Source organism: Battus philenor, unplaced genomic scaffold, assembly GCF_028537555.1.
Source record: "Battus philenor isolate CCGP_79_NKW_IND1 unplaced genomic scaffold, ilBatPhil1.0.hap1 SCAF_12, whole genome shotgun sequence".
Lineage (NCBI taxonomy): Eukaryota > Metazoa > Arthropoda > Insecta > Lepidoptera > Papilionidae > Battus > Battus philenor.
Genome location: NW_027181674.1, coordinates 9,750,565 through 9,774,524, shown reverse-complemented (window position 1 = coordinate 9,774,524; position 23,960 = coordinate 9,750,565). Strand labels below are relative to the sequence as shown.

Genomic DNA, 23,960 nt, shown 5'->3' with positions numbered 1-23,960 from the left:
TTGCCAAAGACCGCATTGTAATCAAGCAAAGATGAAAGCGTCGATATCTATAAATTCAAAGTGCGGAAACATTTGTACCACAACTAACGTACCGCTGATACAAATTGCAAGTCTTGGTAAGTGTCTAAAGCCACTATGTAACATAATAGTTTTTTCATAAATATATTGAAGTCAAAAGTTAACTAAAACTTAAGACACAACTTAAATTACAATAACGATCATTAATATATATGTTAAACTGAACTGAATACCATTTTGTTGTAGAAATGAGGGTGTTATTATGGACAGCGCTGCTATCGTGGACTCTAGCAGCGACACAAGCGCGAAACTTTGGTTTTACCGAAACTGAAGATAAGACGTTATTAAAAAATGACGGTCTATTAACCGTAAGCAATATAAATTTCGATCAAACACCTGCCGGTACCGAAAAAAAGGAGCAAAAAAATACTAATCAGGAATCTGGGGGCGGACACGAACATCATGCACATCACCACAAGGAAGACGAAGAAAAAGGAGACAAAGGTTATAAATCGCATCATCATCATGATAAAGGAGAACACGGTCACAAAGAGCAACATCATCACGAAGGTCACCACGATGAACACGGGGGACATAAAAAGAAACATCACGATGAACACGACCATCACGGCGACCACCACGAAGCCGCACACGGTCATAAGGGGGGCAAATTTGGACATAAGAAGGGACATAAGAAAGGTTCTAAAACAACAGGCTTCCACCACAAATCCCATAAAGATGAATATCATAAAGAACATAAATTCTATGACGACTTTCATAAAGGAGGACATCACCATAAGCACGGAGACTTTCATGGCCATCACGACAAAAAGGACGGCCACCACAAGAAAGGGGGACACCATGAAAAGGGACATCATGAAAAACATCATGGCAAGAAAGGACAACACGATAAAGGGCATTATGACGAAGACCATAAAGGCCACAAAGGACATCATGGTCATGAGGAACATCACGCCCATCACCACGATTATGGTAAAAAAGGTGGACACGCAGGCGGGAAAGAGCATGGTTACAGCCACGGAAAGAAGGCCTAATCATTTCTATACTTTTTTCACTTGTTATTTGCTTCTGTTATCAAGTCATTATTTTATTAAGAATTATTATTATCGTTATAAATTTTAAATTGTTAATAAAATTCTGTAATAAACAATGATTATTTTTTATTCTGAAAAAGTCTAGTGCAACTTGGACTGGCCCTAAATACTCTATCGAAATTGAAAAAAATATTGTGAAGGTGACCATTTGCAGTTATATGTTTGGTATATTTCCTAATTGCAAGATTCAATCTGAATACGATTTGTAATTAATGTTATCGATTACATTTACTGACATAAACACCCATGTGATGTTATCTAGAAAATAACTTCAAACAGTCAAACATAAAAATACTTAAAGTAGAATTTTTGTTTTAATAGTTTGCATGGAATTACTTAAATGATTATCAAATTTCACTCTTTTTTTTTCAACAATTTTCAGAGATTATTTAAACTGAAAAAATCTAACAATTTATAATACAAGAATTCTACAAAAACCTATTCTGATAAAAGGGTGATTATTTATGGCCAAAGGTGAAGTGAAATTTGTTTCATCTTTAGCATAATTATGCCCTATCTCCATCTTACATTTATTTTTGTTTTAAAAATGTCTTCTTGGTTCGGGCTACGCCTAATGGTTACAGGCAAACAGTCTATAGACGTAAAATCCAAAGTATACCAGGTAATTGGTTATAAATGTAAAAGCTTCAAAGGGTGAGTGTATGGTTCATTTGTTAGCAAAAATATTAACAGCTTTCACGCCATTTTATTTCAAATTTCCCAGTAAAGTTATCACTATAATATTTCTATTGAAAAGCGACAAACCAATATATGCCGCCAATACAATCTGCAGTGCAGATAATTAACAATAATTTAATTTTCTATGTAATAATTCTAATTTTGAAAACACCTCTTCTTACTATATCATTGTTATTAATTAGGAAGTCATTGATTTTTTCTATAGGATGGTATCCTATAGAAAAAACTCACATCAATTGACAGAGCAAATGAACTAAACATTTATCCCTCAAGCTTTTACACAAATAACCAATCTTCTTTGAAGTGGGTATAATTAGATGTTAGTTCATATCTCCTTGTTAAGGAGCATTGAGCCATTAGGAACAGTATAAAATTAAAACTGTCAACTCAATCAATTACTTCAACCTATCAGACTTCATATTATAATGAAGAAAAAAGTTTTACACATAGAATATTCGAATTTGATTATCAAAGAAATTATTTATTTTTATTACTGTTTATATGACAAATATTTAACAAAGGTTTGTTTTTATGTTTATTTATTTAAATATTGTTACAATAAAGTCATTAGAGGAGCTAAGTGATCAAATTCAATCTTCTCTGTAATGTTCTTAGTCTTAATGTTTTCATCCTGGTTGGCAATGAAGATGAGGTTGCCATTATCCCTCCAGCCATATTTTTTAACCCAATGTTTCAGGGTTACATCTAAAACAAAATAAACAGTATAGTTTCATTTTATCCTAAACATTCAAGTGTTTTAAATTTAAAGCATACCATACCTGCTAGCTATCTTAATGAGAATTTTTTTTTTTATAATTACGTTAAGAATTTTATTAGGCTATATTTTCTTAATATTAAAATGAGATTTATATAACACATATATTTAGGTTGTATTTAAAATCTAATAAAATGCATGTCTTAAAACTCACAAAGATGATCATTTTGGCTAGTTTTATTTAGTGATCTTTTCCTCTCCAAAAATTATAGCATCAATAAATTACATAACTGTAATAAAAGTATTAAGATTAATTGAATACATACCATCAATTCCACCTAACAAGTTGGCCAGATTGTTCTTATCAATGGTTTGGAAAGTTATGCCAACTACATGACAAACAAACTTGCGAATAGAATCATGGAAGCTGCTAATACGATTGCAGAGTTCAGGCATTTGATGTACCCTATTCCAGAATTGTGCAAAATCACATTGTTCTAAAATGTCTGCCAAATATTTTATTTGCGATATTGTTTCATTTTCTGCCTAAAAATATTTTTTTTTGTTAAGTAGTGTCTAAAAATAACTTAGTCCATAAGTTTAAAAAAAATATGTTGTTTATATCATAAAATTAAATATTTTATTAAAAATAATAACTGCAATGGAAAATCTAACCAGACCAGTCCAGAAACTGATGACTGTCACACAAGACCATGGCTAGAGGAAAAATCAAACCCAATGTTCCTGATAAGAGTCAACAGAATTTCATAAAACCAGAAACATCATAGGTTTAAATTGTTGAGGTAAATATGTAATAGTAACAATCTAAATTTATTTTTAACAATTCTGAAAAGCTTACATACCACAGTTAGGCTACCATGTAAAATATATGCATCATTTTTTAAGGAAATACTTACAACAGATTCAAGTAAAAGGCACTTGCATAAAGTAAAATCTGTATGTGGAAAGTTTGTCAAAGCTTTCAAAAGTATTTGACAAGTAATATCTGGGTTGAACTTCTCTGGATTAAACTGGTACAGTTTCAAAACAGCTAAGTTAGCTTCTAGGTCATAAGTGTTTTCCCTAGACTGCATTTCAACATATCGCTCTAATGTCTGCAAATTAGCCGGGTTATACCTGAAACATTTTTAATAAGATCATTGTCCCATCACAATAAATTGAAAGATAATAATAGTTGTTAACTATCACAAAAAAATATATCTGGCACCAAACAGAACTGCATTTGCTATAAAGTACGACTGAAATACAACTTATAGTATTTAAATCAGCACAAATACCTTAAAAACTAGCAGCAGGTGAACATCCCTGCTTATAATTTTCTCTTACAAAAGATTCAACAAATCATACATTATCGAAATATAATTTTTATTTTTTATTACAATTCTGATTCTGTTTTTACACTTTTAGATATTTTTTAAAACAATCTTTAAAAATAAGGTAACCAAATAAAAAATAAGTAATTCACGACAGTAATAAAAAAGCGGAAAATTGAAAACCGAAAATGCAATTCAATATTGAGTACCGTCGCTATAACCACTCACCAGCATGTAACTAAGACTGAAATTCTTATTCGTAATAAAAAAAAACCAGAACATTCTTAATAAATTCATTCTTATATTAAATTATTATAGATAGATATACCAAAGGGATACTGTAAAAAAACACTACATTACTTAAATTACAGTTGTCCTAGGATTGTTCACAAATTGTAAATGGTCAATAACCATAAAATCCAGACACAGTTTGCAAACAATAAATATGAATAGAAATCCCGAGAGTAATAAACCCGTAACCCAGTTCATATTTTTAAGAAAGAAAACCTGGAATCTTAAAAATTTTACCTTTCAATACTTTTGAGAATACTCGCAACGGTTTGCTTCATTGTTTCAGCCATAGTTTAACGAAATTATGGTCTTTAATATTGAGATACCTATATTCTTAAATTTGTATATGATAATATTTTATAAACTAAAAAAAAAACACAAACGCGTGGTTCTTTTAGACTTATGCAGACGTAACTTCTGCCATACAGATAATGTAACAAGAGAATGGCAACATTTTTCTTGAACATTTAACTTCAAAAAAAAAAACAAATGACAAACAAAAATAAAACCCAAAAAAATAAAGGTGCTGAATATTAAATTAGCTTAACAAGTAAATAAAGAATAAATTTTATATTTGTAAAATGTTTGTAATTTTTATAACATTTATATTAAACTTTGTCTTTTGTGATTGTTTATAAATTGATTTTAAACAATATACATTTTTTATTGTACAATTCTGTAACCATTTTTTCAAGATACTAAGTTAAGCCTCATTATTATTTTATATTTTTCAAGGACATATAGATAATTGCCAATATGGATAAAATACATCAAATTTTCAATTTTCTTTAATATTCTATAGAATCAAATAATTTTAAGGAATTACTCACTACTCAGTATCTAGTTGATTATAATATGAGCTAATGACCAAAAAATTTAAATGTGTGTACTTTTAAAAAATGAAAATCAGTGTTGACCAGACATACAATTCCAATTCTCTCTTTTTGACACATTAGTTGACACGTGCCTTATCTTGTGGCTACATCGTCCGGTACACAATAATTATGCACTATTGTTTGGCGGCAAATATAAAACTGTCAGGTACTTAAAAAGATGTTGAGTTAATTGACGAAAAGAGGTCAAATGCCTTTCGGAGTGTTTAGGTTGTCCCTAATTGGTTTATTATAATTTGTTTTATAAATTGTTCACAAGTGGTGAAATAACTCTAACACCTGTTTAAATCTGATTTTCTGAATTAGTTCTGTAATAAAACTGTTAGGAACAACAAATACATTCTGAAATATATTTCACCTCTAATCGTCAATAAACACAACATATTTTAATTCGTATATTCTGAGATAACTACTAAAATGTTAGCATTATCTGTGTCTTTCCAGTTTTTAAAAAATATGTCGAAATAAAAACCTTTTTTATTTCTGTATTTTATTTTATTATACTTATTTACGAAACTTAGACACAACAATATTCCTAAACTTAACAGTCTATTGTTTTTTAAAGCTCTTTAAAATAGGATATATATTATCAAAGGCTTCATAAATTTCTTGTCGTACTTTGGCACCAGTTAACACTACTTTTCCTGATACAAAAATTAGTAATACTATTCTAGGTTTAACCATTCGGTAAATAAGTCCAGGGAAAAGTTCTGGCTCATATGAACTAAACTGACCATGAGTAAGTACCAAGCCCTCCAAACGAATGGGAAATTTTACATCACAACTGCCAACCATATTTTGTATCTTGAAGTCCAAAAATTTAGCCTGGAAATAAAATATTTAGTTAAGATCACAATAAACAAATGGAACACACAGGTATTGTATTCAACCTCCAATTTATTTCTTGTCTGCATAACTTTTAAACATTGTTTTCTTTAAAACTATTTATTGAATCTATATATCTTTTGGTTTTATGACAGCAGTAAATATTTCCGTATTTTTTTTGCTTGCATTCCTGCACATTGGGCTAAGTTACTCTTAAACTATTTCCTAACTTAAATCATGAATACAGTAAAATCTGTTAGCATATGGGAATTATGCATACAGGAACAGACATTTTTTTCCATTTGATTTATAATTTACCCATCATTATTTTAGTTATTACTATAATATACAAGGTGGAAAGAAGGAAACTCTTTATAATACTTTTACCTAATGTGGTTCTTATATCTTACAGTCATTCATTAATCTATTATTAGGTTGTGGGAAGTCTTTTTGCAAGTCCTAGGTATATACTTGTAATAAAATAGCTTTGGCTGTACTATTTGTATTTGACTGGTTTCAATTATATGAAAAAGGTTAAATTTTGAATTTCAAAACCAAGTCAGTATAATTGTTTCAAGCATTTTTGTTTGTTTTTCTTTCCGTCAAAATGTGTAAATGTAATGAAAAATTCTATACACTATATAAAATTTAAAAACTAATATTTAAAATTTTAATTTAAAAAAAATGTGACGCAAGCCGCGAAAACATTGTAGCGTCAATAAACTGAACGCGACATCCGTAAGAATAGTAAAATGTTTGTTCACGCGATTTAAATCAGGGAATTTTGATTTTGATGATTTTTTAAAAAGAAGAGAGAGTAAGAAAAGATTATGTACAAAGAATTGGTCAGACTACAGACTTAAAAAAACCCTGGGTTATCTAATAGTATCAGAAGTACTAAAATTTTTAAAGCAAAAGCATTGTCTCACAAACTATAAGATAGTAAAAAGTCATAAAACAAAATAGCATGTATATATGATATATATGATAGACAAATGATAATAAAGTTTGAAAAAAGTTGTCTCCAATTTTTATATAAAATGTGAAGGAACTTTTACCTAATCTACTATTAGTTTTTAGTTTACAACATTTAGAAACAGAAAACTAACAGACAGTAAAAGAATACATACTGTAAACCCAAGTTTTTGAATAATTCTGGCATATTTTCTAGCAGCCAGCCTTGAGTCTTCCTCACTTTTAGCTCCTGTGCAGACCATTTTTCCTGAGGAAAAAATAAGGGCTGTTGTCCTTGGCTCTCTTATTCGCATTATGACAGCAGCAAAACGCTTTGGGTTATATTCAGCATTCCTTGCATGAAGGGCTATTTTCTTTAAATCTAACTTGCAATTAAGGTTGACAGTTGAAACTATATTTCTGAAACAAACAATTATTTACACAAATAGAAATTTAAAAAATCAACCAGGATTGATTTGATATGAAAAAAAATTGCAAAACTATAGTTGACTGACTCAAATCAGTTGTAAACATATGCACTTTGACAATGTTTCAATAGTAGCCCAAATGTTTACTTTGTTTTACTTGAAACATTTTTCATTAACTATAGTCATGATTTTCGCAGTGTATTATCTAAAAAGGGTAGAAAATTATTTAAAAGTAAATGTACATACCTGATGTGTAATTATTATATTAATTATTATATAATAATCAGTTTATGTGTATTTCTAAAATTAGATCAAGTTATGTTACCAATTGATAATGTTAGATAAACACAAATAATTATAAGCACTTACTGCAACTGTGGCAAAATTCCAGGATCTGCTGAATGTGGGGTCATAGGTGTCATGGGTGCTGGGCTTGCTTGTCCAAGAACTTGCTGTCCAACCAAACTTCCGCTTGAGATCATTGGTGACATCATATTTTGCTAATGATTAAAAAAAATGTTTAATCTTTTTTATTAACCTAATTGTATGGTTACGTTCTTTAACTTTGTGATAGACATTAAGCTCGACATGCAAACTATGGTTGCCATAAATTGTACAATTTGTTAAAATTTTTAAAACCAGACTATGTTACTTAATAAGTATTGATAATATCATGATGCTGTGAATTTATATCAACTTCTGGCTAAAGTCCCAAGTGGCCTGGAGTTTTTGTTGGACTAGAAGCTTAATGTCTATACAGATGACCAAAATACCTAAACAAATAATATTCTGACAATATTTAAAATGGCAGCAAGAACAATAAGGGCTTCAAATGTATAAATAATAATTATTTTACCAGTGTCATATTCATCAATTGGGTAAAAGTTTAAGAATGTGAATCTTTGATTATAGGAGAAAGCAGGGTAGGTAGGGTCTCCCCTTTAGGACAAGGAAAACCAACCTCTCAGCTAGTTATAAAACTTGAATTGCAATGTTTCTTTCGCCTCTAAACTAGTATAGTAAAATATAGGCACATATTCACTGTCTCAGCTTTTAGGCCAACTTGGGTAGTCAGCCTCAGCTGATCATGCTCTGAACTACTCTTGCTCTACCCTTCCAGTTTTTAACAGTGTACAGTGTGAGATTCAGGTTGACAGATTTGGTTCTGTCACTTAATTTAAACCTCATTTTGCCATATTAATTTGCTTTAATTATTTATTGAAACTAGTTCATTTTACCAATTACCTTATTATTAAAAGTTAAAACAATATTTGCAGTTAATTTCAGCATATTAAAATTTTATAAAAAATGTATAAAGTTAAAGTAGTTGTTTGCACCATTAGGGAGCTTAAATAAAACAAGCACTAAGCTCAAGAACATTAAATTTATATTAGATTTTGTAAAGGACAGGTACAGGTATAAGTATGTGCCCATAGTAGTTTCCAGTACAAGTTATAAAGGATATTAGTGTTAAAGTCTAACACAACTATGTAAAACATAATTTCATCAAATATACTTAAATTTATAATATTTAAAGAAATCTGTACCGGAGTTTGAGGTTGCATCATTTGTTGAGGAGTCGCATAACTCGCTGTTGGAGCGTAAGTGTGCATAGATCTTTGAGGAGTGCCCATCAAAGACGCGCCAAATCCCACGAGTGGTGAAGAGCCAAGAGCAACTAAAGAATGCTGCTGCTGTTGTTGTTGTTGCTGCTGAAGTTGTTGTTGCTGGTGCATGGCATTGGGCAAAATCTGTTGATCTTCTTCTGGTTGGTGTAACGGAGTACCTATACCAGGAATGTTGTATGGACTTGGTAGCATTTGATCCATTTTGGTTTCTTAAAGACGTTTTTATTAGAATAAGAAACTGTATTTTTGCCGTTAAACTCAAAGCCCTGTAATGAATTATGCTTTATTTATGATGTTAAATAAAGAGAGCAACTTCAACTTATTTAAAATTTATTTACGAGATAGTTTGACACTGACAAAATAAAATGACATTCATGTTTCTTATTTTGACCGACAAAGGTTTTCGATTTATACAACCTTGGAATATTTTCACTTGTGTTTTATTAAAATTTGTGATTTGGAAATTAATCTCTAAGTAAAAGTGTTTTTTATATAATAATCACTGCACTTTTTTTCTGTTTGAATGTTCATATACATTTTGTATTTAAATTTACATTTATTTTATTTCCATTTATTTCCCATCTACATACACCGATCACTAATCATAAAACTAAATGCTCTTTTTATTTCAAACTTCACTTGAACATGGAAAAAAAATCGTTATTCATGTAGTTACAAGTGATGTAAGAATTGTACGAGATTAATATTTTTATAAAATTAGCATTTTTTTGTAGTATAATGTAAAAATGATATTTATATTAAATTCCAATAAATCCAAAATAATTTATAATCAACGTTTCTATCATTTGAAATACTAAAATACTGTTTAAATATATATTGAAAATGAAATTGATTTTTTTCTTACTTAAAAACAACTCTACTCTAGAGCTGGCGTATATTCATGTTAAAAGTGTTGGTAACACTATAAAATGTCAATAGAATCATTTTCTATTAGTTTATGCTCGAGTTTAATTTTCCTTGGTTTATTGATAGTATAATAGATGTTTAAGATGTTACAAATGTTTGTATTATTCTTAAACATTCCTTTTTAATAAGTTACATAAGTTTTCTTCTTTTATAAAAACGATAAAGAATATAGGTTTCTAAAACAAAGAATTTTTTAATTATTGTTTACAAGTAATCAAAAAGATGGGAACTGATAAAGAAAAAGTTATTGGAACCAGTATACTCAAAAGTTATGGACAATTTTTTAAGAAACAATATCAAGATCACCTCTTATTGTACGATTATAAATTTTTAGCGAAAAATAAAACTTTTTTGCCAATAAAAATTGAAATGGTGTCATCTGAACATATTGCTATACCGGATTTAGTAGCTTCCGATAATGTAGTTATGACTAAAGTATTAGGGGTTTTAAGCTCATTATGTATTGAAGTAGCTGCATTAAAAAAAGAAGCTTATGAAAGGTATGTTGTAGAAAATATGACATTTATTACAAGTAGTTGGCAATAAATATTTCTGTGGGTTTCTCTATACAAAAAATGCTATAACTATAATATTATTGGGTACTGGATATGATACATTAGGTCTTATTTAAAATGGGTTATAAAAGTGGTTAAAATAATTAAAAGTACAAGGAAAATATTTCTAAAGATAGTTGATAGATTTAGAATTAATAATTTCCTCACAACTTTAAGCAGGCTTTTACTTAATAATAAGTTTAGTATAAATAACAAAGGAACAACCTTGGCCACTCCCCCAAAACATCTGCAATTCAAAATTTTTGGTAAAAATTACTACAACATTTTGCATAAGAAAATTAGTTCAATGTGATTTGAACTGGCAAATTAAATTTTGTGGTATGCCAAAATAAATATCATTGCCTAAAATAACAGATTAGATACTTAATTTTTATATGACAACTATTGATATTGATTGGTGGCTTAGAGCTTATTCTGGTTCTTTCTGGCCTTGCAGCCTTTTAGGTCAGTTTTTGTAACTTCTCACAGTTTGAGAGCTGATGCGTCTTCCACTATCCTCATAAAAAGCTGAAGTGACACTGAGCCAGTCTTCATAAACCTTTTAATGGTTCATTGCACAGCACATCTTGATACATTCCCTAGTCTGGCAATCTCTTGAGACTTTCACTATTTGTCTGGATTTTTATCTGAATTTATTAAACTAACCCCTTGTTGTTTTATTGTTTTGTATCACAAATTGCCTCTACTTCACAGTAAACAATACCTAGCAGCTTCTTATAACTAAAGAGATTTTAACCAAGATTAATAAATACATTGTATTAATTTTCCTAAAACATTGTTTTTCACATTTTGCATGCCAAATGTTTTATGGATTCCTAAAATATGCACATCTATTGTTAAAGAGATGGATAATTTTTAGAATAAGTTTTGGGGTGCCAATTACTTTATTACTTAATATGCATGGATGTGCAGACCGCGACCCACCGACAATAAAAATAATACTCTTGTACATTGAAAAATATTGAATTCTATTCCAGAATAAAACAAAAAAAAATAATTACCTACACTACTGGCTGCCGTCCTGCCATCAGTTCCTGATTTGCCTGAGTGGCCCCTAGTCTTAATAAGTCTGTGTAACCATTCTTTAACCCTTAATTTGGTAATGTATGCCCCAGCATACATCAACTTTAAAAAAATATTTTGTATTAGAAAATACATAAATAACGTAAAATTATATTTTTATCACCTTGCAACTTAAACAACTTTTAGTAGAAAATATAAAACAGGCATTTGGTATCACTAGTTTTGACATTAGTTGACGAAAATGGCGCACAGGCGGCTGTCAGCTTTTCTCTCCATGGTATTTATATAATTTTATTAATTATTACCCAGTTTGGGAAAAGTTTCACGACTGAATCCTATGCTTGATATCATGATTATATAATTTGTCTAATAAGTTTGCAGTTCTAACTTCTTACATTGGTGTTATTTTGGATATTAACATGATGTATGTCAGGGCATACATTGCCAATTTTAGGGTTTAGCTTTGCTTAGTTCGCATATTAGCATTTTTTTTTCTTTGTCTGCAGCAAAAGCTTGAAACTCGTGGTGGTAGAATTTTAGCGCTTGTCCCTGCTCAAAATGCACCCTCTGATGATAGTGAACATTCTGATATTCAATATCGACGAAATACGTGTTCACGCATCGCTTTTCATGTCCTGCTTCTCTGCACCCTCAATTGATAGCTCTTTAGAAAGACTTAATCTTCTAGATGATGAAGACCCCACCAGCGAAATTGTAAAGGGGTACAACAAGCATATGGGAGGGGTTGACTTGTCCGATAAGCTTATCTTCTTATATAGAACACCTTTCAAGACAAGGAGATGGTATATCGCATATTTGCCCAACTTCTTGACATCTGTATCAATAACGCATGGCTCCTTCACAGAAGAGATTCCAAGACAAAGTCAATTGCTTTGAAGGACTTTAGATTCGAATTGTACGAAGGTTTAAAAAAATACCAGCGTTCTGAGGGTAGTAACAAAGGCACCAAAAAAAGAGTACCACAAGCCAGTCCAGTTGAAACGTCACGATTTGACATCGTTGGTCATTTTATGATAATGACCAAACAAGAAAGATGCCAATTGTGTTCAAAACTTACCATCGTACAATGTATGAAGTGCCAAGTCCGCCTTTGTTTCGTAACTGGCAAAAATTCCCGTAATTGTCAACTAGATTACCATGTGCCTACGTAATTTCTACGTATTTTTTTATAAAAATAAATAATAAATATAATAGTTGTTTTTTTTACATACGTAGTCAGTACCTACAGTAATTGGCAATGTATGCCCCTGCATACAACACAGTTGCGGTTTGTATTCTTGAGTAGTTGGCGGTGTATGTTGTGGCATACATGAGTTTTCAGGAAAACTAAGCTTTTCAGATTTTTTTTCAAATTTTTCTATAGTCGTTTTATGTGTATAAATAACATTTCTGATGACAAAATTCAGGTTTTATAGCATTTTATACTTTGCCAAATTAAGGGTTAAAGCTATAGATTAAAACCTGTAGTTAAATTTAAATAATGGATGTATGTAAAACTCAATGAAATTTACTTAAATTTAATTTTCATATTTACACAGGCATTTTACCTTCTTAGCTGTTTATGATGAATATACGGAAAGCAATATTTCTTCACAAATGAAATCAATATGTCTAATGAATGCATTTACTTCCCATTGCATTGAGACCCTCCACAACCTTTGCAGTCAGATTTTTGCCATTGTTTCAGAGCACTATATAAATTTGAGTAAGTATGTAGAAATTATAATCTGTAATTCCTGAGTTCTAACTAAAATCATCATTGATTTGATTAAAATTCTTCATTCACACACATATTTTTTTATGAAAGTTCTATGTTATAGTAAAGTATTTACTTGATTATCCATTGTTATGTGTGCTACAGTTAAAATATAAGTAATTAATGATGAAATTTTTTTTATTTTTAGAAGAAATACAACTACATTACATTATAAACAATCTTGGAGAACTATTTACAGTTATTGTTTTACTAGAACTTCTCATATCAAGAACTACTCTCCCTACTAATTGGAACAATTTTTGTAAAAATTTGAAGGCATCAGGTTCTGAGTGTTTAAATATGAATGAAGATAAATTTAGCGCCGTTCTGAAAGCTATTGACAACATTACTGTTAAAATTATGAGTGATGATATCGTCCAGAACATGCTGCATCATTTGTTAATGCTAAAGAAAAACAAGTTGACAGGCAAAAATTGCTCAATTGTTGCTTCAGAATTTATGCAATACATTAAACAAGCAATAATTAGCCTGGACAAACTGGTTCAAGAAAAACCTAGTACTGAGAACATGTATAAATGTATAAAATTTAATTCATTATTTGTGTTGAGTTCACATCTATTTGGAGTATGTGATAAGAAGATCCTCAAGATGTTAGTTGATTTAAATTCAAAGGTATAAAAAACTTTATCATTTGAAATGTATTATTATTTTTGCTATTATTATCTTTAAAAATACTTTTAATGTATATATATATCATAGAACTTCAAAAGTGATACAACTTTCGAGTATCAGTTTACTAGAATTCACCAAAGGACTACATTCATTCATTCATGTCAGCTGATAAACACATATCTACACCGACTGCAAGGCTAAGACACTTTCACATAAACATTGTTTACATTGAAACTTTTAAAAATAATTAGAATTGCAGTTTAACAGACTCTCAAGTTTCTTTACAAGGGAAGTAATTTGATGATAGTCCTTTGTTTTACCACTTAATGTTTAATTTAAACCAAACAAGATTCCTATTATGAAATAAATCTGAATGATACCACTTTGAGGAATAAAATGAGTATCAGTAATGAACCTGCATAAAACATCATCATAAATTTATTAAGTAGAAATTTGGTAGGGTCAATTATTACAACCAGTCAACATTCAACAACAAAATCAGTATTACTATAGATTTAAAATAAATTTGACTTAGTACTTGAGACTAGATCACAGCTCTCACTTCAGCTCCTCATTAGCAGTGCACCAAAATTATTGAGTTCTGCTTTAATGGTCCTCACCACTAATGAATTATGATATCTAATAACCATGGTTGTGATTATGGTGCACATAAATACATAATTATCAATATTGTAATGAAACATGTTTATTATTATTAGAATATTTATTTAAAAAGTCTTGCGTATTAGTTGAAAAAGTGTTGTAATTTTATCTTAATGTAATCTTTTGTATATTGTGGGTACGTAATAAATACTGTCCATTAAACTTTGTCGACACATGCCTTCTGCATGGAAAATTTCATACAGCAAAAGCATTCAGTAAGGGTGATATCCAGGAGGAATGTAGCCCTAACTGAATGCTTTCCATGCTCTATAAGCAGGTTTTTATTTTCCCTATCCAACCACATCTGAATTTTTTTTAAATTGTCCATCAATATATACCGAAAAAGCTGTTCCTTGATCTAGTTTGCAGCCTCTAATTAAAAACTTTGCAACCAAATATGTTCTATCAATAAAACAGAATTGTTTAATGTAATGTTGCAAATAATTTGTTTTAATTTAGATTCCTAAGAGTAATGTGAAGCTCAGTTTTCTGCCTTTCGTCGGTGTGGATCTTTACTCGTGGACTAGTCCGACGGTGAGAGATGATTCAGCACCGTAGGTGGTAAAGACGAGCTTTATGTTGCATATGTTTTAAGGAATTGAGATATTGGCGAGTTGAGAATGTGCTCATCTCGTTATAATATGTTTGCAGTTAACATAGTTTATTTCAATAAATTAGTTATAATTCAGTTTTAATCCTTTTAATCAAAGATTAAGTTTCTGCTGTGATTTTTCTATTTTTACCGTCATGAAAAATCGAAAATACGATAAGCATTCGCTGTGGACTGTTACACAGTTTATATATAGGCGTTAAAAAATTGTATAAGGTTATATATGCACGTGGTGTGAATCCCATTTCGTACTGCGGGAGTATTTATACATATTATGTATGTATTGTAAAATTATATTGTAATATCTAGATATGGTCACAGTATCAGAATAGGTCAGCGACAGTGTTGAGACTGTCGTCTCCTGTTTTACCCCATAAGAATTTAACATTATTTTGCATCTATATATTGTCTTTATTAAGGTATTAATTTTTTTTTCAGGCACACAGTATCCATGTTATTGGAACAACGGTGTGGTTTCCAGAACAGTTTCTACAAAGGTATATCCCATCACTGTCTTCTAGTTATGGAAAGTTATCACAAACTATGCTCAAAACTCGTCAAGCCTATATAAATGCAAAGAAATCATCTCTCGCTAAAGATGTTATGACGTTACAAAATTTAAGTATGCAGTGGATTTTGAGTGTGGAGAACGTTTTTGCTAATAGTATAAAATTAAGTGCATCTGATATGACCCTTCACGCTAAAATAATATTGGATGGCCTTGATAATGCTTCAAGAATCAATCACTCTCTTTTGACGTTTTTAAATCTTCATTTATCATTAGGAATACCCTTATCCAAACAAACATTAAAATCTTTTTATGAAATTATAGACGTGCTAAAAGGTATCAAAGATGTTGTGACACGAAACCGCAACCAAATAATCAATTCAATCACAATGATCATCCAACATTTGTTGTTTCAAGCAGCTTCTTCTATACAGGAGGTGAAAAAGATATTAATGTGCGATAAAAGATTCGCTAACAAACAACTCGACGAGCTCACTTGCATTGTAGTCGCTGAACAAGCTGTGAAGGGAGCAGTTACATTCGAGCGCAACGTTGCTACAAACATAGCTTTGAGTTTCGTTCCGGAGACAACATACGTTGATGACACCTATGTTAAACTGTGTACTATACTCGAGAAAACACAGCTGTTGACAAATTTTCTCGATTCTATGGATAAATACTGCAACTGTTCGTTTATGTTATGGCATCAGAACGTGATTTCGATATATTTCGATCAGTGTTTTGGCGTTCAGTTGAATGCGCTCAAGTTAAAACATTTCTTTGCGCTATTTGAAGATTGTGCGCGTCTCCTTCATAACACTGACAAATGTTTCGGGAATATGAGAATTCAAGAATTTTTAAAGAGTACAAGTGCCATTATTGACGACAAAGTAATAAATTCCATCAGCCAAAATATTGAAGTTAATTTGCGCCTGCACACACATTCACATTTACAACTAGATATAATCAACCCGTTTACGATTGATATGGCTAAGAAAGTTTTGCTACTGACCAATAATCTCAGAGCTTTAAACATCTACTCAAATGTTATTCCTTGTGTGGAGCATTACTTGTCAAAAACCTATTACAACTTAACTACAGTAGTATTATCAGATTGGAAAACATACGGCGAGATGAGACAAATAGCTAAATTTAAATTTAATCTAGTAACAGTTCAAGATAATCTGCCTAAACAAACATTAGAACAAGGTCTAGATGTGTTGGAGATAATGCGAAAAATACACATCTTCGTTTCCAAGTATCAATACAATCTGAACAATCAGATATTCATAGAGAAGAGTGATAACGACAACAAGCATTTGAATTCGATAAATATAAAGCACATAGCTAATTCTATCAGAACTCACGGCACGGGCATCATGAACACTACGGTTAATTTTACTTACCAATTTTTGAAAAATAAATTCTTTATCTTTTCTCAGTTTATGTTCGACGAACAAATTAAATCGAGACTAATCAAAGATTTAAGGTATTTCAAAGATAATGCTCAATCCAATAGAAACATGTACCTGTATAAACATGCAGAAAAATTTAATAAAAGCATAAAAGTCCTAGGTTTAGCTGACGACGGTCAGAGTTATTTAGATTTATTTCGAGAGCTCATAACTCAAATAGGGAACGCTATGGGATATGTTCGGATGGTCCGGTCCGGCGGTAGGCACTGCTGCTCTGATGCGACAGCCTTTCTGCCAAGTCTCGACAATAAATCGTTAAAACTATCGTGTCAAGAACACTTTCTGGGAGAGAAAGCAATAGAGGCCGCGGAAAATTTAGACGAGAATATTGCCTGCCTGGTATCCAGTTTTATAGAAGGAACAGAGTACTTTAAGTTACTTGTAGAAGTTTTCGCGCCCGTTTTTCGAAATCCGAAAAACATACATTTAAAAAATTTCTTTATAATTGTTCCTCCATTAACTTTGAACTTTGTAGAACACATGATATTATCGAAAGACAAAATGTCAAAAAAAAACAAGGCAGGGGCTGCCTTTACAGATGATGGATTCGCTGTTGGGATAGCATACATTCTTAAGTTATTAGACCAGGTAAAGTAGATTTGGTAAAATAAAAACTTTATTGCATTATACTGTCACTTAAAAATTGTATGTTTTTGCCAATTATTTCTGATTCTAGGACTCAAATTTTGAATCTCTTCATTGGTTTAATTCTGTGTGGAACCACATAAAGCAAGAACGAGAAGTAATTAATGATCAAAGATCACAAGGTCCACTGCAACTGCAACAGGCTCTGGCACTCACAGAAAAGAAAATGAAGACTTTAGAAGAAGAATTTCGATTACTATATTATAGTCTCACTAGTGCCCGAATATTCTTTCGATAAGTTGGTTTTGTTAACAATTAAAGAGAATTGTTTGAATTATATGTTTCTGTACCTTTTTTATTTAACTATGTTATAGCTCTTTTTATGTATAGTGCCGGCCAAAAATTTAAGACTAAGTCTTGATAAATTAAAAATACTTTAAATTTAAGTAATAAATCCCTGAAAGCAATTTTTTGTATATTTTAAGTAGTAGTCCCATATAGTAGACTTTTTATAAATCTGGTTTGTACCGTATCTTTTTCACATTTACTAAGCGCAGGCAGTTGGGAGAAGGGTTGCAGCTATTTGATACGAATTTTTTTTCTCCCAGTTGCGAGTCACGCTACAGCTTTCTATTATACACTATTTTTATTACGAGTAAATACATTTCTTATATTTTATGTGATGTGCTGCGCGAACGCTACAGACTGTTTTTTTTTTAATAGTTTTACCACCACATTCTCATTTTATTTCCTCGCGTTTTTCAATTTCTCTTGTTCCTCTTTTTTCCCTCATAATCTTTTATTTATTTTCATACATTACCTCTTTTCATAGATTACCTATTTTCCTTCACTATTTCCCTCGAGACTGCTTTTTACGGTTTTTATTTCATTATTTAATCTGTAGTTTTATAACATTTTCCTTTATAATTTTTATTCTTTTATTATTATAACTAAGAGTAATGCCTACAGTCGTTGGTCCCCCTAAGTTAGTTCGACCAGCCTTTACGGCATATCCGTGCAGAGTGTTTGATAATCTAGATCAAAATAGGTATACTTAACATACTGTAGGCTTCCCGATAAATAATACAAAGACATCATTTTCTCATGCATTTTCAAAAAAAAAGATATTGGCCCCCAGCCACAGTTATGGGCCCACATATTCCATAGTGATTGGCTCAGCGTCAATCCCTATAGAAAAACAGGGTCAATAACTATATTTATTCTATCATGTCAGCCGTTTTTCACTGGGATGTGTACCTGCTAAACAATAAGCTAAGCATAAGTAATAGCTACGTTTTTCCAGCTATTTTGCAAATCCTTGTCTCAAACCTTTGTAAGATATTCAAAATTAGTGATTATGTACTTGTCAGAAATGTTAGTGTTAGGAAACCACTTCAGCATCCATACAATGGCCTGTACCGCGTCATAAGGAAGAATGGTAAAATATTCCAAGCTAAACAATAGAAAATTACAAATATCAATATATATGGATCCGGCTCAAACCGACTTATATATATACCGAATAAGAAACGATGCAGGAACAGAAAAGAATCTAATGATATTGATTCAACTGATTGCTTGGCGTGCTGCCCATCATCCTGACCACAAACAGCGGACATGCCAGTACGATTTGACCAGCGACAAGTGTTTTTAAAGTAAAAACTTCTCGACGAATCTACTGGAGTGATTAAAAGGTAACCAACGTACCCACTGCGACGGTCCATCGTTTACTATAAAAGTAGATAAGCAGCCGAACATTGTGTATTCGTAATGTATATATCCATAACACTACGCTAGCGCCGCACAGCTACGTAGGGTTATGAAGTCAGCTTAAATGACTTCTTTCTAAAAAAAAACTTTATTTGTATGAATTTAGTACTTTTATTTTCGTTCTCTACATCTTGACCTTTTCCTTTTTTGACCTTCATTTGTGTTAAAATTTTGCCACTTAGATAATGCACAGCATTCGAACTGTAACAGTTGATATTTGTTACACATGTCGCAATACACTACCGCCTCGAGTTCGCGAAGAAGCTGCTTCTCCACGAACTCGAGTGAACGAATGTTTACATAGCGCGTCGGAGCGTATTGCGACATAGCATGACTACTTCTATTGATTGAATTTGTTCTTGGGATCATTCCCCCCTATTTTTCAAAATTTAATTTTGAAAAATAGGGGAGAAATGACTAACACATATATTTTATGGAGTAAGATACTTAGCGACGCGTGAACGGCTGACGGACTATGTCGCCAGTAGTTCCCACACACTCGTCAAGTCTACTTGTGTAACTTATATCCGCGTATTAAATAAAGATAATTTCAACTGTTTCCAAAAATTTTTATTCCATTCCGTACCCATAACCGTATAGACCTGAACATACTGAACTTTTTAACCCTACAAGATTATGCGGATTCCATTACTCTTAAGCAAGTTTATTTAACCCTTAATTAGGCGCATGGGGTCAGGGCCACTTGAAATTCAAAAAATAATGGTTTACTGTCTTCAGAGCGTACTAACGCTCTTTCTAGCTTCCTCACTCCCCGCGGGGTACGCAAATTAGTCGTATCCAGAACATTAACTCTTGCGCACACATCGCTATCCTTTAGAGAGCTGACCCCATGCGGCCAGTTACGTCCCATTTTTTGGCGAAAGTAAGTTTTTACTTTTGTGATTTTTTTGTGTTTATATTGGTATATTGTTTACTATTTATCTTTGTATGTGTGTATTTTGATACGGTATGATTTCTTTATGTATTTTTGAGTTTTTTTCTATGCTTTTTCTTTTTTTGAATTAAAATGCCTAACGGCAAACAAGTATTGTAATGGCTGGATGAAGTACTTGATGAAGAGCAAGATGTTGCTGCTTCGTATTCGCAAGACGAAACTTTAAACGATGCTGTCATTGATAGTGCTCATTATTCAGAAGGCGACACTTGTAGAAGATCACTAAAAACGTCGCATACAACTACGTGCTGTACCAGCGACAACAAAAAAACGACACCATGAAGTTTATGATGTGAACAAGGCGGTTTATCAATCGACAGTTAAGCGCGGGCGCTGTTCATCATGTCCTAGAAAGGACAAAAAAGTGCTAACAAAATGTTTCAAGTGTCGTAAATTTATTTGTCAGCAACACTCAAGGATTTACTGCGTCGGATGCAGAACAGAAGATTCCGCTGATGAGGCTGAATAAACTTTATTTCTTAAGTTGATTTCGGCTATGCCAAAAAAATTAATTTAAAGAAAGGTTTACTGTTTTTGTGTTTTTTTTTTTAAATATTTTAATGTCTTAGTAAGTATTTGTTTCTTAAAGTTAAGTATATTAAAGAACTTTATTAATTACTATATAAATCCATTAAGTTTTATTCCTTTTTGATACTCCTTTCCCAATGTTTTTTTGAAGTCATTTAAGACCCCATGCGCCTAATTGAGTGATTTTCTTAATGGGCCTAATTAAGGGTTAACCATCTGTCAGCCTATTATCACCTGTTGCTAAACCATTATTCAAAATTTAGAAAGAGCTCAAAGAACCTTTTTGAATGTAATGCTCAATAAAACTAAGATTGCTTTGCTGTACAGAGGTGCTACGAATTTACTTGTTATATATTATGTTTTTTGTTCAGCTTTCAAAACCATGCATAAATAACATTTACCCAACCTATTCTTCTTACCACTAGATCAAAATTAGTCAAATAAACACCTTAAATTGACAACTTTACGATACACTCTACTACACCTGAAGCTAGAGTTTGTAATCTTAAAGAGTGTAATTCACACAAAATTATGTTTTATTGATGCAATGTTTTACCAAGACATATGGTTTGCCTAATCTGAGAACTTCTGATATTGCCTTTTATATTTGTACCGTCCTTTAATTTTAATGATTCTAGAGTAGTTACCGTAGTTAAAAGCTTCAGGTCTGTGGCACCTGTAAAGAGGTAAAGTATTGTATGTTTAAAAATAAATAAAAATTAAATGCATGGGGGGGGAGGATAGCAAAGATTTTTTTAGTAATGTGTAATCATTACTAAATATGTTGTCTTATTTGTAGTATATGGTATATGTAGTTCATTTTCCTGTATTTAGATGGCACTCAACTTTTCGGCAGCTGTGTATGTTGTTAATCTAGTCTATAATATTAGATTATTAAAGTTAATAAAGTCATTAGCTCATGCTAGGCTGAAGCCTAAAATGAGGTAAAAATATAGTTGATAAAATAAGATCATTTAGCACCCCTTTGAGAGAAGCGTCCAGAGCATTATGATCCCTTGCCCACCAATATTAGTGTAAAAGAAGGTTAAAAATATTTAAATAAAACATTATTACGGCATATTGAAAGTAAAATAAAATTAATTTATTTAATTTGGTCCTACCTTTGCTTACAACACCTTTGTTATTCCCCAACAATCCTTACCCAAAAAAACACCAATATGCACTAATTACTCAAAGAAATAAGTCTCAATTGGGCTGGAATAGTTGGAAGGCCCACATTTACAACTTTCAGGAATATTTATTATTATCTGCTATAATTTTCTGTATTTCTTGAAGTGCGCCAAATTCTAAATGGTCCTCCAAGCTTTTAGCACATTTTATAACAGATTTTTCAGCATTTTGACTTTTTAAGTAATTTATAAGTCTCTTGATTGCCTGAAAAGCTTGTACTTCTGAAGGAACTACAGAATCATTGTTCAATAAAGTTTCATTCACATTAAGTGTTACATCATCGGTTACATTTGTGTCAATAATTTGAAGATTTTTCTCACATTCAATATAACTTTCCAACAATTGTGAGAAAATATTGTAATCACCAGAAATGTTGTGCAATTTACACCATTGCCATAAACTATTATTAGAATTATTAAATTTGCTTTTATTTAAGTACAAACTATCTTTGTCAGGTGGAAAAAATAATCTCTGTATATACTCAGGGGCGATGCTATTCCAGGCAGCACTCATTATATTCATATAATCTAATAGTGAAAAGAGTTTAGAATCTTTATTAGACAGTATTTTTTTTATAATTTGGATTCTTCTGTAATGAAACTTGAAATTTTTAATAATCATTGTAATATTTTGTGTAACAAATTCCATATCTGAAAATGTTTTTATTTTTATATTATCGAAGCTATATTTCAGGAAGTTTTCAGGAATATTTAATATTAATGATACTGTACGATTTTGTTCCTTTAGATCATTATCCCATTTGATCAAATAATCTTGAATCATTGATAACTTAATGCAATTCTTATGACAAAGAAAGTATCTGAGAGGAATGCTTCTAACATTGTTTTGTTCAAGTACCTCATCTCCTATTACTAGTAGTTCTTTCTTATCAATACCAGAACAACTAACGATAAACATTAAGCTTAAATATTTGTGGGCATTTTGTTGATTTGCATATTGGTCAAAATCAAAAGAATGATATAATCCAAATATACCACCAACATAAACATTGTTAACATCCAACTTATGAATAAAATTTTCCCATCTATTTTTGGCTAACTGACTACATTTAATACTAGAAGTAAATTTCATTATATTATTTCTTCGACAAAAGTCTGTCAACCAATCATCTATGCAATTAAATTCTTCACTTAAATTTTTAAATATTTCTTCTGCTTTATGACGCAATTGACCTTCATTAACTGTTTTTCCAGTTTTAAGTTCACTTGTAATCCAATCCAATAGTGTTTGGTTGAGATTATTGCATCGAACTTCATTTAAAAGATTATATTTTTGAGAATATTTTTTTAACAAAACTTCTTTTTGTTTGTATATGTATGTAATAGTTTGGGGATGCACTCCATAATCTCTAGCAATATCAGACTTTGGTTGTCCATTGTCGAAAGCGTGAATAATATGAAGTTTTCCAATAAGATCAATTTTAGAATATGGTTTTTTAAGAAATTCTTGTCGCCAATTATCTGCGTCATTCGTAATGTTTGACATATTTAAAAGTTCAAGTTCTTATCCAAAAAAAAATGAAATCAATATCAGAGTAGTCAAGTTTTTTTTTTATTTCCGTAACTGTGGGGACTAAGAGCTAATAAATACAGCCATGTGATTAATCTATTTTATTAACCATGAGAGATAAACGTATAACTCATTTCTTTAATACTAAAGATAGATTGTTCATTATTGCCACAAAAAATATCGTCAATTATTTCCAACGATTTATTGTCTATGGTTTTACCCGCACATTAGGAAACGAACTCATTCTTTTAAAAATTAAGTAGGTCCGTATAATGGTTTTTTAGGATAAAATATTATGTAATTTGTAAGA

General features: G+C 31.1%; 5 protein-coding genes across 5 annotated transcripts; 2 read left to right on the top strand and 3 right to left on the bottom strand.

Moving 5' to 3' along the window:
- Positions 1–31: 31 nt before the first annotated feature.
- Positions 32–1,073, top strand: LOC137933051 (small histidine-alanine-rich protein-like). Its single transcript, XM_068776786.1, has 2 exons — positions 32–116; positions 265–1,073. The coding sequence occupies exons 1-2, from the start codon at positions 32–34 to the stop codon at positions 1,071–1,073; spliced, it is 894 nt and encodes a 297-aa protein (XP_068632887.1).
- Positions 1,074–2,320: 1,247 nt separating this feature from the next.
- Positions 2,321–4,603, bottom strand: eIF3k (eukaryotic translation initiation factor 3 subunit k). Its single transcript, XM_068776558.1, has 4 exons — positions 4,410–4,603; positions 3,465–3,684; positions 2,874–3,093; positions 2,321–2,537 (listed from the first exon to the last, which is right to left on the bottom strand). The coding sequence occupies exons 1-4, from the start codon at positions 4,460–4,462 to the stop codon at positions 2,386–2,388; spliced, it is 645 nt and encodes a 214-aa protein (XP_068632659.1). The 5' UTR covers positions 4,463–4,603; the 3' UTR covers positions 2,321–2,385.
- Positions 4,604–5,582: 979 nt separating this feature from the next.
- Positions 5,583–9,359, bottom strand: LOC137932664 (TATA-box-binding protein). Its single transcript, XM_068776291.1, has 4 exons — positions 8,820–9,359; positions 7,642–7,772; positions 7,021–7,264; positions 5,583–5,890 (listed from the first exon to the last, which is right to left on the bottom strand). Exons 1-4 carry the CDS (start codon positions 9,099–9,101, stop codon positions 5,615–5,617), a joined length of 933 nt encoding a protein of 310 aa, XP_068632392.1. The 5' UTR covers positions 9,102–9,359; the 3' UTR covers positions 5,583–5,614.
- A 519-nt stretch (positions 9,360–9,878) lies between these two features.
- SWIP (strumpellin and WASH-interacting protein) lies at positions 9,879–18,481 on the top strand. Its single transcript, XM_068776426.1, has 5 exons — positions 9,879–10,327; positions 12,985–13,151; positions 13,351–13,835; positions 15,547–17,679; positions 17,768–18,481. The coding sequence occupies exons 1-5, from the start codon at positions 10,050–10,052 to the stop codon at positions 17,972–17,974; spliced, it is 3,270 nt and encodes a 1,089-aa protein (XP_068632527.1). The 5' UTR covers positions 9,879–10,049; the 3' UTR covers positions 17,975–18,481.
- Positions 18,482–21,042: 2,561 nt separating this feature from the next.
- Positions 21,043–23,626, bottom strand: LOC137932946 (tigger transposable element-derived protein 4-like). Its single transcript, XM_068776636.1, has 2 exons — positions 22,051–23,626; positions 21,043–21,605 (listed from the first exon to the last, which is right to left on the bottom strand). Exon 1 carries the CDS (start codon positions 23,624–23,626, stop codon positions 22,178–22,180), a length of 1,449 nt encoding a protein of 482 aa, XP_068632737.1. The 3' UTR covers positions 21,043–21,605; positions 22,051–22,177.
- Positions 23,627–23,960: the final 334 nt, after the last annotated feature.

Coding starts and splice junctions, on each gene's coding strand:
- LOC137933051 (XM_068776786.1), top strand. CDS start 32: ATGAAAGCGTCGATATCTATAAATTCAAAGTGCGGAAACATTTGTACC. Junction 117..264: donor GATACAAATTGCAAGTCTTG/GTAAGTGTCTAA, acceptor ATTTTGTTGTAG/AAATGAGGGTGTTATTATGG.
- eIF3k (XM_068776558.1), bottom strand. CDS start 4,462: ATGGCTGAAACAATGAAGCAAACCGTTGCGAGTATTCTCAAAAGTATT. Junction 3,685..4,409: donor ATTCTCAAAAGTATTGAAAG/GTAAAATTTTTA, acceptor AAAATGTTTCAG/GTATAACCCGGCTAATTTGC. Junction 2,538..2,873: donor CTTGTTAGGTGGAATTGATG/GTATGTATTCAA, acceptor ATTTTGTTTTAG/ATGTAACCCTGAAACATTGG.
- LOC137932664 (XM_068776291.1), bottom strand. CDS start 9,101: ATGGATCAAATGCTACCAAGTCCATACAACATTCCTGGTATAGGTACT. Junction 7,265..7,641: donor GGAATTTTGCCACAGTTGCA/GTAAGTGCTTAT, acceptor TGTTTGTTTCAG/AAATATAGTTTCAACTGTCA. Junction 5,891..7,020: donor TTCAAAAACTTGGGTTTACA/GTATGTATTCTT, acceptor TTTTATTTCCAG/GCTAAATTTTTGGACTTCAA.
- SWIP (XM_068776426.1), top strand. CDS start 10,050: ATGGGAACTGATAAAGAAAAAGTTATTGGAACCAGTATACTCAAAAGT. Junction 13,836..15,546: donor TAGTTGATTTAAATTCAAAG/GTATAAAAAACT, acceptor TTTTTTTTTCAG/GCACACAGTATCCATGTTAT. Junction 17,680..17,767: donor TTCTTAAGTTATTAGACCAG/GTAAAGTAGATT, acceptor TTCTGATTCTAG/GACTCAAATTTTGAATCTCT.
- LOC137932946 (XM_068776636.1), bottom strand. CDS start 23,626: ATGTCAAACATTACGAATGACGCAGATAATTGGCGACAAGAATTTCTT.